The sequence below is a fragment of the Equus asinus genome, chromosome 20 (assembly GCF_041296235.1).
Source record: "Equus asinus isolate D_3611 breed Donkey chromosome 20, EquAss-T2T_v2, whole genome shotgun sequence".
Lineage (NCBI taxonomy): Eukaryota > Metazoa > Chordata > Mammalia > Perissodactyla > Equidae > Equus > Equus asinus.
Genome location: NC_091809.1, coordinates 98,069,086 through 98,086,059, shown reverse-complemented (window position 1 = coordinate 98,086,059; position 16,974 = coordinate 98,069,086). Strand labels below are relative to the sequence as shown.

Here is a 16,974-nt window from a genome sequence, read left to right as displayed (position 1 = left end):
GAAGGATGTGTAGGAACTCTGGCAATGTGGATGGGGCTTGTTATCTAGCAGATTTTGCTTTAAAATTACCAGACTGGGTGCCAGCTGTCAAATTTCCAGAATGAGAAGGCTTTACTCTGGAGTATTAATACCCACACTAGTAACTCTTATTCTCTCCTGGGAGTTTCCTTCAACATCTAAGAGATGAGTTTTCTTCCTGGCAGTAAATGCAGGGTTACAGTAGCTTTGCTTAAAGGTATGTGTGGTGTACCTGTATGGGGGATGTGCATGAGGTCATGTGCACACATGCTCAAGCTTGTGTGTGTGTGTGTGTGTGTGTGTGTGTGTGGAGCAGGCAGGGGCAAATGGCATCAGGAGTCTCTCTAGGGTTCCACTTAGGCTGTAGCCTCCTTCTAGTATACTTTTCTCTCATCTCCCAATATTTGTCCATCTGTTTTTCATTTTCCAAAAATAGTATGAAATTCTTTAATCTACTGGTGATAATACCGTCCCACCTATTCCTCTCTGTCATAATGAGCTGCATCCCTTACTATCATTTTAATCAGGAGGAAAGGAAGACAAATGCATGTGTTCAGTCACCATCTAGATCCATATTTTGGGGGACAAAACATATTTATGACTGTCTCAGATTTACAAATGTCAACTTAAAATTTTCTTTCCTTTTACCCCAAATCTCATCAAAATACTCTACGAACTCTAATATCTCAAGCACTAATCTCCATCTTTCAGACAACTTTTCATTTAGAAATAGCTCAGAAATCTCTTTAAATTTTAATACTGACATCCCTCCAGAATAAACCTAAGTGTTTCACTTTCTTTCACGGGAAGAACTCAGAATAATCCTGTGTCTTCCCAACACATTTGCCTTACCACAAGAATGAAGAAGAATGCTTGATCCAGTTGGTAGTACTACACAATATCGTTGCTTTTTATGATACCGGAGCTATAATATCTCTCACTAATTAGGGCCTGATGAGACGCACTGAGCTTCTCAAGATGAGAGAACCTACTTGATTACCTAATAAATACATTAGGCCTTAGGCTTTCACAAGAGTCTTTATCTCACAGGCACTGGCTGAAGAAGGTCTCATGAATTTCATCACTTTGGGAAGAACAGAGTATACTTCAGACAAGCTTGTAGTTCTGCAGAGCAAGGACATCAGGCATCCTTCAACATTCAATAAATATTTACTGAATGCCTTTTGTGTGCTAGGGACTACGCTAGGTATTAGGGGAAAAAAGAGACAAAGATCCCTGCCCTCATGGAAACTTATATTCCACTGAGAAGAGATATATGATAAACAATACATAGTATGCTAAAAGATCATTGCTAAGGAAAAAATAAAGCAGGGAAGGAACATAATGAGTAACAGGAAGTGACTTTGAAATTCTATATGGAAGGAGGTGACAAAGTGAGCTAGACAGATATCTAGGGAAAGAGCACTCCCTCTGGGCAGGGCAGACAAAGTGAAGAGGCTCTCAGAAAGGGGGTGCCTAGGAGAGAGAGCAAAATAGAAAGGAGGCCAGTGAGGCTGGACCTGAGTGATTAAAAAAGGAGAATTAGTGGAAGCTAAGTCGAGGTGGGCCTTCTGAGCTGTTGTAATGACTTTTACCAAGGAGTGAGGTGAATGCCATTGGAGGGTTTAGAACAGAGAGTGATGTAACTCACATTTAAACCAGGTCACTGGCTGCTATGTGTTGAGAACAGACTGAAGGGGAGCAGGAAGTAAGCAAGGAAAGTAGGTAAAACGCTATACTTTTTCATAGCTGACTCTCTAATCAATTTCCTTTCCATTCTAGCACTTCCCATTGTTTCATCTACTGGCAATCTTTAACAATGAGAAGTTAGAAATAACAAAGGATTATTGATATTATATGCAGACCTCATGTTTGTATTTTGATCAGGACAACAGTTTTGAGTATATAACTTGTGTAAATTATACTCATGTATCATTGTTTTAAACTATCTGCATTTGAGAGAGGGAACATTAGAATTCACTCACTTGTAATAGCCTTGATGGAGAGGTAATAAACAAGTCTGACTCACCTGTACTCAAAACTAATGAAAGGCAGAATAAACGCAGGGAGTGGGAGAGAAAGGTAAATAATTTCTGCCTACATGATTTCTGATTCTGGAGCGTCTCAAATAAATGGAACAGTAGAAAACTTTCCATATGTTATCTCTTTGTGCCCTTAATCATATCAGGTACATATTTGAAGGTTAAGAAAGATAAGGGTGACTTGTCTAAGGTCACACAGCTAATAAGTGGGTAACCAGAAATCAAACTCAAGTCCCTTGATCCCAAGACAAGTGCTTTTCCCTCTGTGCCACTACTGCCCAGATATATGAGCCATCATGGTACTGGGATTTTCAAAGATTATGAGTTGTTAGGCTAGAGAGAATGGGCATCTGATTCTTGCAGAATGGTACTGCAAATGAGGAAGTATATATTCCTTACTGGGTAATTTCTCCCAAAGCAATTCTTAGAAAGCAGACAAATATTAATATCTAGATTGAAATTCATTAAAAAGTTACCTGTAGAAACCATGAGCTATTAATGAAGAAAGCCTTATTGGACAAAATTAATCACACAGCTTTTTTAACTATTCCCCCCTTCCCCTCCCTCCTCCCTCCCTCTCTGTCTCAATCCTACTCTTGTTCTGGTTAGAGAATCTAACTCCTATGCATAAATAGTGAGAATATGTGAAAGAGATAAAAGTGAGAAAAGGAACACAGAGAATGGCTATAGAAGATGAAAGAATCAGAACTGAGGTTTAAACACAGAGTCATAAAGTGAAGAAGTAAGATTCAGCAAACAATCACTGACCACTTACTCTTTGTAAGGCATGAAGTTAGAAATATACAGATGACATTTCAGGAATCACCAGCCTAAAACAAATACCAACAACCATTCTACTCAAAACCAAGTAGTTCCAAGTCCTAATGTTTAAAGCAATTACAATTACTGTATCCATTCTGTGGAAACTCCTACCTCTTATCCAAATTGTGACCCTAAAGGAATCCTGCACCTTATCAGCTGTGCTGTGGTGCTAGGAGAATTTTACATACACGAATATATTCAGAGCTAACAGATTTGGGGTCTAGGTATTAAGGCATGTCTTAGAGGAAAAAAGGGGACAACAACAACAAAAAATAGTAATAGTTCTCAATCATTATAGCTTTTAGCCATACAAAGGACCTTGCCAGAAGGAAGAGTCGTACATTTATCAGTCTTATCGATTTGATCAAAGGCAAAAATACTGACAGCAAGGACTCCAGAATTTTATAAAACAGCGAGTTACTCTTTCATGAACATTTTCTTCATTTTATAGTTGAAGAAGGTGATTTTTCCCTAATTCTTTAACACACATCATGTCAATACTATGTGTTATTATCCAGTTAATTACAATGTAGATGGAGTGGCCATATGATTCAACTGAAGAATAGTTTACAAAGGGATATCTACATAGCATGGTTGTAAAATTTCAGAATCATTCTTTAAACTTTCTAAAGTATTTCCTACCTGAGGGGCATTTGTAGCCACTAGAAATGCATTTGTCCGCCCTGGGTGATCATAATCATGCATGGCAGCTGCCACATATAGAGCCATCAATTCCAACGCAGGAATGTTTGCAGACAGACAACCATAGCTCTCATCTGGAATAGAGCAGCTCCTCGAAGAAATGTAAGCAGTTTGCTCAGGGCTAATTCTACCATCAGAATCTGAGGAACAAGCAAAATAAACCAGCATTACACATAACTTCCTCACAATGCGGCTAAGGTGGAGATTCCTCATAGGTAATATGATTATTCATCTTATCTGTTGACTTACCTAAGAAATAGACTCTATTTATAAACATAGGCCTAAAACAGGATATTATTTCCAACATACATGCTAACAAAGAGGAAGAGTATCATACGTGACCTTGAAGTCACTTACTTTACAGGATGTGACAGGATTCTCATGATGCTCTCTTTCTCTGACTAATAATAATTTTTAAAAGCCTCTGATTTTCTAAACATTTGTAAGGCTAGATATAATGGCCAGGGAATAGGAGGTAACAAGAAAAAGCAATCTAGAGAATAAAATTCATGAAAACAATATAGAGAATTAGGAATTTAATATATTAACAAACTCAGCTTCTCAACATAGATGCTTTTCAAATCTTATATCCAGATAGATTACATTTCATTTGCAGCTCTGACTACAACCCATCTTCCCTTTCTTTTTCCTTCCATGAAGCCTCTTATAAAATAATGGAGAGAAAAACTAGGGAAAATGAAAAAGCATGGAAAACTGAGGAATGTCTCAGAAACATAACCCTTTTTATCCTCTAGCTGGAAACAATATTTTCATTATCAGCACTGTGCTTTTGGTGTCTTAATATATTACCATTGATTTCTTCCTTTTTGTATTTTGGTGACTTTATTTCTTTAAATGGTCACTCTATTATTTTTTCTAAAGGGATCTTAAAGTATAAGAAGGAGAAAATAAACTATATTTAGAGTAGACAGCAAACAAAACCACTAAGATGTTAAAGAGAGAAAAAATTTCATTGCTTGTGTTCACCAGTGGAACCTAGGAATAATATCCTGGCTTGTCAAAGTCCAAAACAATTTTTATCACAATTTAGAGTTCACTCTATTTTTGGCATTAAGAATTTTTTAACATAATAACTTTAATACACACTAGTGATAATTATAAAGATACCTCATTATTTTCATGCTGTTTATATTTTGTATCTAAATTGAGTTTTAGAAACACCCACACTAGAGCTAGTTTTTTAACAGTTATGAAAAATAAAAAGACAAATGTATGGATAAAGATATATTTACACATTCAAATTTCTAATAAGACTTTAGTTATCAATATCAGAGACAATAATTTGGATTTTCCCTGTTATATGCATTCTGAATTTCCTCTAGAATTTCAAAATATATATACAAATGTCAGAAATGGTAAAAGATATCCTTTCAACTTAATAATTACTTAAAATTGACATATTGGAATCTTAATACATTAGTTTATATATGTTTAACATGAAATTAATAGTATGAAAAAGAAAATAGCTGGCAAGAACAATTAAACATAACTATTGTAGATCCCATTTATTTACTTTCTTACTGAAAATGGTGATTCTTTTAACTGGCTGATTAATTTAAAAGGAGGCCTCAGTAAAAGCCATCCAGATTAGAAAGGAAGAGGTAAAACCATCTCCATTTTACAGATGCCATGATCTTGTATATAGAAAAATACTAAAAAATCCACTGAAAAACTATTCGAACTAATAAATTAAGATCATCAGTGTTGCAGGGTACAGATCAATATGCAAAAAATCAATTGTATTTCTTTTTTTTTTTTAAGATTGGCCCTGAGCTAACATCTCTTACCAATCTTTTTTTTTTCCTCCTTTTTCTCCCCAAAGCCCCCTAGTACATAGTTGTATATTCTAGTTGTAGCTCCTTCTAGTTGTGGCATGTGGACGCTGCCTCAGCGTGGCCTGATGAGCGGTGCTAGGTCTGTGCCAAGGACCCAAACCAGCAAAACCCTCGGCCACCAAAGCAGAGGGCACGGACTTAACCACACAGCCACAGGGCCGGCACCTCAATTGTATTTCTTAACACTAGCAATGAATAATCAAAAAATGAACCCAAGAAAATACTTCCATTTACACTATCAGGACAGCTAATTTTTGACAAAGGAGCCAAGAACATACAATGGGGAAAGGAAAGCCTCTTCAATAAATGGTTTTGGGAAAACTGGACAGCCACACGCAAAAGAATGAAAGTGGACCATTATCTTACACCATGCACAAAAATTAACTCAAAATGTATTAGACTTGAACGTAAGATCTGAAACCATAAAACTCGTAGAAGAAAACATAGGCAGTACACTCTTTGACATTGGTCTTAGCAGTATCTTTATGACTATCATGTCTCCTTCAGGCAAGGGAAACAAAAGAAAAAATAAACAAATGGGACTACATCAGACTAAAAAGCTTCTGCATGGCAAAGGAAATCATCAACAAAACAAAAAGACAACTCACTAATTAGGAGAAAATATTTGCAAATCATGTATCCAACAAGGGGTTCATTTCCAAAATATGTAAAGAATATTTTGTGTTATTGTATGAGTTATTGTATTATAATATTCATAATATAAACTCATAATATTGTATGAGTTATACAAGGCAATAAGAGAAAAACAACCCAATCAAAATTGGGCAGAGGATATGAGCAGACATTTTTCCAAGGAAGATATACAGATGGCCAACAGGCACATGAAAAGATGTTCAACATGAATAATTATTAGGGAAATGCAAATCAAAACTACAATGAGATATCACCTCACACCTGTCAGAATGGCTATTATTAAAAAGACAAGAAATAAATGTTGGAGAGGGCGTGGAGAGAAGGGAACCCTTACATACTGCTGGTTGGAATGCAACCTAGTGTAGCCACTATGGATAACAGTATGGAGATTTCTCAAAAAGTTAAAAATAGAACTACTGTATGACCCAGCTATTTCACTTCTGGGTATTTATTCAAAGAACATGAAAACACTAATTTGAGAAGATATATGCACCCCTATGTTCATTGCAGCATAATTCAAAATAGCCAAGACTTGGAAGCAACCTAAGTGCCCATCAGTGGATGAATGGATAAAGATGATGTAGTATATATACACAATGGAATACTACTCAGCCATAAAAAAGATGAAATCGTGCCATTTGCGACAACATGGCTGGACTTGGAGGCTATTATGCTAACCAAAATCAGTCAGACAGAGAAAGACAAATACCATATGATTTCACCGATTATGTGGGAGATAAAAAAAAGAAACATATAGGGCCAGCCTGGTGGCATAGTGGTTAAGTGCACATACTCTGCTTTGGAGGTTCACATCCTGGGCACAGACCTGTACAACACTCATCGAGCCATGCTGTGGCAGTGTCCCACATACAAAGCAGAGGAAGACTGGCACAGATGTTAGCTCAGGGACAATCTTCCTTAAGCAAAAAGAGGAAGATTGCCAACAGATGTTAGCTCAGGGCTAATCTTCCTCACCAAAAAACAAAACAAAACAAAAAACACACCTAGATATGGAGAACAGATAGGTACTTACCAGAGGAGGGATTGTGGGAGGGTGAAAGGGGTAAAGGGGCACACATGTATGGTGACAGATGGAAACTAGACTTTTGGCGGTGAACATGATGCAGTCTACAGAAGCCAAAATATAATGATGTACACCTAAAATGTACATAATGTTATAAACCAATGTGACCTCAATAAAATTTTTTTAAAAAGAATACTTAGGAATAAACTTAACAAAAGCATTGCAAAACCAGTATTCTGAAAACGAAAAAATTATTGTTGAAAGAAATTAAAGGAGACTCATAAATAAGTGGGAAAATACCTATGTTTGTGGATCAGAAGACTTAATATTGTTAATTAAGATGGCAATACCCCCGAAATGATCTGCAGATTCAATACAATCACTATCAAACTCCCAAAATTCTACAAAATGTCTTTTTTTTGTAGAAATTTACAAGCTGAACCTAAAAGTCATGTGGGAAAGGCAAGACATCCAGAATAGCCAAAACAATCTTGAAAAAGAAGAACAAAGTTGGAGGACTCACACTTCCCAGTTTCAAAGCTTACTACAAAGCTTTAGTAATGGAGACAGTGTGGTACTGGCATAAGGATAGACACATAGATCAATGGAATAGAAGTGAGAGACCAGAAATAAACCCTCATATTTGTGGTCAATTGATTTTGGACAAGGGTGCCATGACCTGGTTGAGAGACAACTGTGTGCCCTGCATGATGCTAGGCACTTTCATGCATGTTATTTCATTTAATGCTCACATCTTATAAGGTAGAAACTCTGATTTAATAACATTTAGAGCTGACTATGTGTAGAATATATAAAGAACAAGGATTAAAAGAAATAAAGAACAATTCTTTTCAACAAATGGTGCTGGGACAACTGGATATCCACGAGTAAAAGAATGTTGGACCTTTTCCTCACTTCATCCCCTCAAATTAGTTCCATCGGTGATATATCATAGACCCAAACTCAAGAGCTATAACTATGAAACTCTTAGAAGAAACAGGAGTAAATCTTGATGACTTTGAGTTAGGCACCCTTCTTAGATATGACACAAACAGCATGAGCAACAAAAGAAATACTTAGATAAATTAAACATCAAAATTAAAACCTTTTGTGCTTCAATAGACATCCTCAAGAAACTGAAAACACAACTCACAGTATGGGAGCAAACAGCTGCAAATCATGAATCTGTAAGGCTGCAAATCATAAATCTTATACATTCTGTACCCAGAATATATAAAGAACTCCTAAAAATTCAATAATAAAAAGACAAACGAGGGGCTGGCCCCATGGCGTAGTGCTTAAGTGTGCACGGCTCAGCTTCAGCAGCCCAGGGTTCGCCAGTTCAGATCCCAGGCGCGGACATAGCACCACTTATCAAGCTATGCTGTGGCAGGCATCCCACATATAAAATAGAGGAAGATGGGGACAGATGTTAGCTCAGGGCCAATCTTCCTCAGCAAAAAGAGGAACATTGGTAGCAATGTTAGCTCACGGCTAATCTTCCTCCAAAAAACAAAAAGACAAATGACCAAATCTTAAAATGGAAAAAGTACATGAATAGACATTTCTCTGAAGAAGATATACAAATGGCTCATAACCACATGAAAAGATGCTCAAGAGTGACGTCAGTGTCGTGGTGGAGTGAGCTTGCCCAGGACTCTCTCCCCTCCAACATACAACAAAAATGAGCAATCATATTCCAACAAAAAATATCCTAATAGCACAGGAATCCTCATAGACCCACAGCAGCCAAATGACAGAGGGCAGAGAGGCTGTAGTCCGCCTCAGAGGAGCTGGAACAGGTTGAGAGAACTTTGCTCCCTCCCCCTAAAGACTGGGATCACTGCCGTGGGAGGCTGCATGAAAGAAGGAGTGGGGGAGGGGTCACACAGCCACAGGATCACCCAAGACTCCCTAGGACCCTAGCAGCCCAGAGGGAAGCCCTCTAATGGGGCAAAAGCTTTCGTGTGGGGTGACCTCATCAAGCCAAGACCCCAGGAGACCAGACAGGGAGAGCTGATCGGGAAACCCGGGTCTGTGAGCAAGAGAAAGTGCCCGCCCACAACCCACACTGTGCCCTGCCATCTCAGGTGAAGGCGGAGGGCTCAAAATACTTTGCTCTTGACCCCCATCTAGTGGCGAGAAGCTGTACCTGCGACCAAATAATATCACTATGAGGAAAAATCATTTTTCTAGCATCAAACAATTCATAAAAGCTCCAGACAAGAAGGAAAACAATGAAAACACAGAATTATGTCTTGAGGACTTGGAAATAGGTAAACTAAATGACAATGAATTCAGAATGGCTATAGTCAAAAAACTCAAATGAGGTAAGGAAAATATAGAGAAACAAGTCAACGAGGTCTGGTTACTTCACAAAAGAGATTGAACGATAAAGAAGAATTAATCAGAAATACTACAGATGAAAAATACAATAGATCAGAAAAAACAGAATATGAATTCCCAGAATGCCCATGTGCACACCATAGAGGAGCAAATTAGCATAACAGAAGATAGAGAGGTTGAATGGCTCCAGACAGAGGAAGAGAAAGAACTAAGACTAAAAAGAAATGACGAAAATCTCCGAGAAATAGCTGACTCAATGAGGAAATGCAACATAAGAATTATAGGTATACCCAAAGGTGAAGAAAAGGAGAATGGAGCAGAAAGCGTGCTCAAAGAAACAATAGCAGAGAAATTCCCAAATCTAGGGAATGAGAGAACAATGTGTGTGGAGGAAGCTTTCAGATCTCCTAGATATGTCAATGTAAAAAGACCTACTACAAGGCATATAGTAGTAAACCTGGCAAAAATGAATGACAAATAAAGAATACTCAGGGCAACAAGGCAGAAGAAAACAACCTACAAAGAAACCTGTATCAGACTTTCATTGGATTTCTCTGCAGAAACCTTACAAGCTAGGAGAGAATGGAATGACATATTCAAAACTGTAAAAATAAAAATCTTCAGCCAAGAATACTCTATCCAGCAAAAATATCCTTCAGATATGAGGGAGAAATTAAATCTTTCCCAGACAAAGAAAAGCTAAGAGACTTTGTAGCCATGAGACCCCCCCTACAAGACATCCTCAAGAAGGCCCTCATACCTGAAAAAAGAAAAAAGGGAGAAAGGGGTCACAGAACACAGAGTAAGGCGACAAATAGAATCAGAATAGGATAGCAAATATTCAACTACAGCATTAGGATAAAGGGAAGGAAAACACCAAAAACAAAGACAATCTTATCACTTTAACCCCAAATTCACAACACAAGTTGGAATCAGAGATGAAAATAATAACTTAGGAGGGGAGGAGGAAAGGGACTGAATCAGTTTAGGCTAAGGAAATAAGAGGCCATGAGAAAACGGACTATGTTATGCACGAGATTCTGAATACAAACTTCAGGGTAGCCACTAAATTAAAAAACAGAACAGAGACACAAAAAATAAATAAGGAAAAAGCTAAGAAACCCAGCATAAGAAACTGGAGAAGTCAATGGGTGGGCCAAAACACACAGGACGAGAAACAAAGGAAATGCAGGAAAACCAGAAAACGAGTGGTATAATGACAGCATTAAGCCCTCATACATCAATAATCACCCTCAATGTAAATGGACTGAACTCTCCAATAAAGACACAGAGTGGCAAGATGGATTAAAGAACAAGATCCAACAATTTGTTGCCTCCAGGAAACACATCTCAGCTCCAAGGACAAACACAGGCTCAGAGTGAAGGGGTGGAAGACAATACTCCAAGCTAATGGCAAACAAAAGAAAGCAGGTGTCACAATACTTCTATCAGACAAAGTAGATTTCAAGATAAGACAGGTAAAGAGATACATAGAGGGTCAATATATAATGATCAAAGAGACACTACATCAAGAAGAAATAATGCTTATAAATATCTATGCACCCAACAAAGGAGTACCAAAGTTCATAAAGCAACTATTAACAAATCTAAAATAAGATATTAAAAATAACACAATAATAGTAGGGGACCTCAACACCCCACTCACATTAGAGGACAGATCATCCAGACAGAAAATCAACAAGGAAACAGTGGAATTAAACAAAAAAGCTAAAACAGGTGGACTTAATAGACATATATAAAACACTCCATCCAAAAACAGCAGAATACACATTCTTCTCAAGTGCGCAGGGAACATTCTCAGGGATAGACCATATGTTGGGAAACAAGGCAGGCCTCTATAAATTTAAAAAAATTGAAGTAATAACAAGCATCTTCTCTGATCATAATGCTATAAACCTAGAAATTAATTACAAGAAAAAGGCTGAGAAAGGGACAAAGATGTGGAGACTAAACAATATGCTGTTGAACAAGTAATGGATCATTGAAGAAATCAAAAATATCTGGAGACAAATGAAAATGATAATATGCCATATCAACTCATGGGATACAGCAAAAGCTGTATTAAGAGGGAAATTCATCGCAATACAGGCACACCTTAACAAACAAGAAAAATCCCAAATAAGCAATCTCAAATTACAGCTAACTGAATTAGACAAAGAACAAACAAAGCCCAAAGTCAGCAGAAGGAGAGAAATAATAAAAATCAGAGCAGAAATAAATGCTATTGAAACAAAACAGGCAGTAGAAAGGATCAATGAAACAAAGAGCTGGTTCTTTGAGAAGATAAATAAAATTGACAAACCCCTAGCCAGACTTACAAAGAAAAAAAGGGAGAAAGCTCAAATAAACAAAATCAGAAATGAAAGAGGAGAAACAACAACAGACTCCACAGAAATACAACAGATTATAAGAGAATACTATGAAAAACTGTATGCCAAGAAAATGGATAACCTAGAGGAATCAGATAAATTCTTAGACTCTTACAATCTCCCAAAGCTGAGTCAAGAAGAAGCAGACAATCTGAATAGATGAATCACAAGGAAAGAGATTGAAACAGCAATCAAAAGCATCCCGAAGAATAAAACCCCAGGATCAGATGGCTTTCCTGGGGAATTCTACCAAATTTTCAGAGAGGATTTAATACCTATACTTTTCAAGCTATTCCAGAATCAGGGAGGATGGAACACTTCCTAACACATTCTACGAGGCCAACATCATGCTGATACCAAAGCCTGACAAGGACAGCATGAAAAAGGAGAACTACTGGCCAATATTGCTGATGAACATAGATGCAAAAATTCTCAACAAAATGTTGGTAACCCGAATTCAGCAATTCATTGAAAAGGTCATACATCATGATCAAGTGGGATTCATACCAGGGACACAGGGATGGTTCAACACCTGCAAATTAATCAACGTGATACACCACATCAACAAATTGAGGAATAAAAACCACATGATCATCTCAATAGATGCAGAGAAAGCATTTGACAAGATCCAACAGCCATTTATGATAAAAACTCTGAACAAAATGGGCATAGAAGGGAACTACCTCAACATAATAAAGGCCATATATGACAAATCCACAGCCAACATCATACTCAATGGGCAAAAACTGAGCACCATCCCCCTGAAAACAGGAATGAGACAAGGATGCCCACTATCACCACTCTTATTCAACACAGTACTGGAGGTTTTGGCCAGAGCAATTAGGCAAGAGAAATGAATAAAAGGAATCCAAATAGGGAGGGAAGAAGTGAAACTCTCACTGTTTGTAGAGGACATGATACTATATATAGAAAAACCCAAAGAATCCATTGGAAAACTTTTAGAAATAATCAACAACTACAGAAAAGTTGCAGGGTATAAAATCAACTTACATAAATCAGTAGCATTTCTATACTCTAATAATGAACTAACAGAAAAAGAACTCAAGAACACAATACCATTCACAATCACAAGAGAAAGAATAAAATACCTCGGGGTGAATTTAACTAAGGAAGTAAAAGACCTATACAATGAAAACTACAAGCCTTTCCTGAAAGAAATGGATGATGACATAAATAGATGGAAAGACATTCTGTGTACGTGGATTGGAAGAAGAAACATAGTTAAAATGTCTATTCTACCTAAAGCAATCTACAGATTCAACACAATCCCAATCAGAATCCCAATGACATTCTTTACAGAAATAGAACAAAGAATCCTAAAATTCATATGGGGCAACAAAAGACCCAGAATTGCTAAAGCAATCCTGAGAAAAAAGAACAAAGCTGGAGGTATCACAATCCCTGACTTCAAAACATACTCCAAAGCCACAGTAATCAAAACGGCATGGTACTGGTACAAAAACAGGTGCACAGATCAATGGAACAGAATTGAAAGCACAGAAATAAAACCACACATCTATGGACAGCTAATCTTTGACAAAGGAGCTGAGGGCATACAATGGAAAAAAGAAATTCTTTTCAACAAATGGTGCTGGGAAAACTGGAAAGCCACATGTAAAAGAATGAAAATTGACCATTCTTTTTCACCATTCACAAAAATAAACTCAAAATGGATCAAAGACCTAAAGGTAAGACCTGAAACCATAAGGTTTCTAGAAGAAACTGTAGGCAGTACACTCTTTGACATCAGTATTAAAAGGATCTTTTGGACACCATGTCTTCTCAGACAAGGGAAACAATAGAAAGAATAAACAAATGGGACTTCATCAGACTAAAGAGCTTCTTCAAGGCAAAGGAAAACAGGATTGAAACAAAAAAACAACCCACTAACTGGAAAAAATATTTGCAAGTCATACATCTGACAAAGGGTTATATCCATAATATATAAAGAACTTACACAAGTCAACAACAAAAAGTCAAACAACCCAATCAAAAAATGGGCAGGAGACGTGAACACACATTTCTCCAAAGAAGATATACAGATGGCCAATAGGCACATGAAAAGATGTTCATCATCGCTAATCATCAGGGAAATGCAAATCAAAACTACACTAAGATATCACCTTACACTCGTTAGAATGGCAAAAAAACCAAAACAAAAAGTAACAAATGTTGGAGAGGTTGTGGAGAAAAAGGAACCCTCGTACACTGCTGGTGGGAATGCAAACTGGTGCAGCCACTATGGAAAACAGTATGGAGAGTTCTCAAAAAATTAAAAATAGAAATACCATATGACCCAGCCATCCCACTTCTGGGTATCTATCCAAAGAGCTTGAAGTCAGCAATTCCAAAAGTCCCATGCACCTCTATGTTCATTGTAGCATTATTTACAATAGCCAAGACATGGAAGCAACCTAAGTGCCCATCAACTGACGACTGGATAAAGAAGATATGGTATATATATACAATGGAATACTACTCAGCCATAAAAAAGAATAAAATCATCCTATTCACAACAACATGGATGGACTTTGAGGGAATTATGTTAAGTGAAATAAGCCAGACAGTGAAAGACAATCTCTGTATGACTCCACTCATATGAGGAATTTAAACATGTAGACAGAGAACAGATTAGTGGCTACCAGGGGAAAGGGGGTGGGGTGGGGTGTGGGCACAAAGGGTGAAGGGGTGCACCTACAATACGACTGACAAACAATAATGTACAACTGAAATTTCACTAGTTTGTAAACTATCATAAACTCAATAAAAATTAACTTAAAAAAGAAAAATCACTAGCCATTAGGGAAATACAAATCAAAACCACAATGAGATGCAACTTCACACCCAGTAGGATGGCTATCAAAAAGACAGATAACAACAAGAAGTGGCAAGAAATTGGAACCTTCATACATTGTTGGTAGGAATGTAAAATAGTACAGCTACTTTGGAAAATAGTTTGGCAGTTCCTTGAAATGTTAACCACAGAGTCACCTCATGAGCCAGAAAGTCTACATCTAGATATATGCCCAAGAAAAATGAAAACATTTATCCACACAAAAACTGGTACCTGAATACTCATAGCAGCATTATTCATAATAGCCCAAAAGTAGAAAGAACCCAAATGTCTATCAACCATATATCAGCTGGTAGGAGAATGAGAAAGAGGAAGAAAAAAAGATACTTAATATATTAAAATACCTATCAAAGCAATGAGGGAAAATACATATGGCTATTATAAACTTCATTTCTGTGACTGGTCACATAGCTGCACTTGGGATTTATCATTTTCTTATTCCACAAGCCATCCCATGTTTCTTTTGTCCTCAACTCGCATCTCTATTGATTATGGTTCTATCCCCATGCTTTCAGGGGTCTGCACTATTAGTGATACTGATGGTGGACTACTGTAGTTTTTCATTATCTTCTGTCAGTGGACACAAGAGTACCAAAAAGACCAGAGAATTCCCTGGGTTCCTGACATTCTCTCACATGTAGTACAACCCTATTTCCTCTTGATAATAAGGATCAGACAGAATCATTCACTCTCCAGGACTTATTTATCTACTAGTCCAAGTTTGTACCTTTAGACAACATCTCATCAATTTCCCCACCACCCAGCCCCTGGTAACCACCATTCTACTCTCTGTTTTCACAAGTTCAGCTTTTTAGATTCCATATATCAGAGAGATCATACAGTATTTATCTTTCTCTGTCTGACTTATTTCACTTAGCATAATACCCTCAAGGTCCATCCTTGGTTGCAGCAAATGATAGGATTTCCTTCTTTCTCATGGCTTAATAATATTCCATTGTGTGTGTGTATGTGTATGTATGTGTGTATATTTATATATGTGTGTGTGTGTATATACATCACATTTTCGTTATCCATTCATCTGTTGACAGACACTTAGGTTATTTCCATGTCGTACTATTGTGAATAATACTGCAATAAACATGGGAGTGCACATATCTCTTCAAACTCCTGTTTTCATTTCCTTTGGATATATACCCACAAGTGGAATTGATGGATCATATGGTAGTTCTATTTTTAATTTTTTGAGGAACCTCCATACTGTTTTCCACAATGGCTGAACTAATTTACATTCCCACCAGCAGTGAACAGGTTTCCGTTATCTTCACATCCTCTTCAACATTTGTATCTTGTCCTCTTGATGATAGCCATTCTAACAAGCGAGAGATCATATTTCATTGTGGTTTTGATTTATGTTTCCCTGATGATTAGTGATGTTGAACATATTTTCATGTATCTGTTGGCCATTTGGATGTCTTCTTTGGAAAAACATCTATTTAGTTCCTCAGCCCATTTTTTTTATTGGATTTTTTTTTGTTACTGAGTTGTTTATGTATTTTGGATATTAATCCCTTATCCAATATGTGCTTTGCAAATATTTCCTCTTATTCTGAAGGTTGCCTTTTCATTTTATTGACTGTTTCTTTTGCAGTGGCAGAAGCTTTTTAGTTTGATGTAGTCCCACTTGTTTATTTTTGCTTTTGTTGCTTGTGCTTCTGGTGCCATAGTCATTTCTTTTCTATTAGTTCCCCAATGCAATTAGAATAAGGCAGCACATCCCGTAGTCCTTGTAGTCTTTGTTTCCACATTAATTTTCCATTTCAACAGCTACTGGGTCTCCCAAAGCCTAGTGTCTACAGATACTTGATTCCCTAACACTGTATATAAGGACTTACAACACTGCTAGTAAGAACTCAGGAGGAAGTAAGGAGCATGGGAGAGAAAACACATATCGCCGTAGGGAATACTTAAGTCATCGTGAAAGGGCTGGTGGTAGAAAACTGCTGTTAAGGGCACTGCCAGTGAAGGCTCAGAAAGAAATGATGAACATATTATTGCAAACTAGAAGAATGGGCATCACTGTTACCTGGTAGCAGAAAGCTTAGCTGAACTGTGTGCTGTAATTACATGGAGCACAAAACATAAATGATGAACTTAGAAATTTGGTTGAGGCGATTTCTAAGCAAAATGTTTAAGATATAGCCTGGTTTCTTACTGTTTGTAGTAAAATGCAAGAGCAAAATGATAGATTGAGGGAGAACTGTTAAACAAAAAGGCACCAGAACTT

The 16,974-nt window shown here is 37.2% G+C and overlaps 1 protein-coding gene across 1 annotated transcript in view; it reads right to left on the bottom strand.

The window, feature by feature from the left end:
- Positions 1-16,974, bottom strand: part of PDE3B (phosphodiesterase 3B) — a 186,665-nt gene that overhangs the window by 13,420 nt on the left and 156,271 nt on the right. Inside the window, exon 12 of the mRNA XM_044752259.2 lies at positions 3,525-3,724. Within this exon, the coding sequence (XP_044608194.2) occupies positions 3,525-3,724 (200 nt within the window). The remainder of the gene's footprint in view (positions 1-3,524; positions 3,725-16,974) is intronic.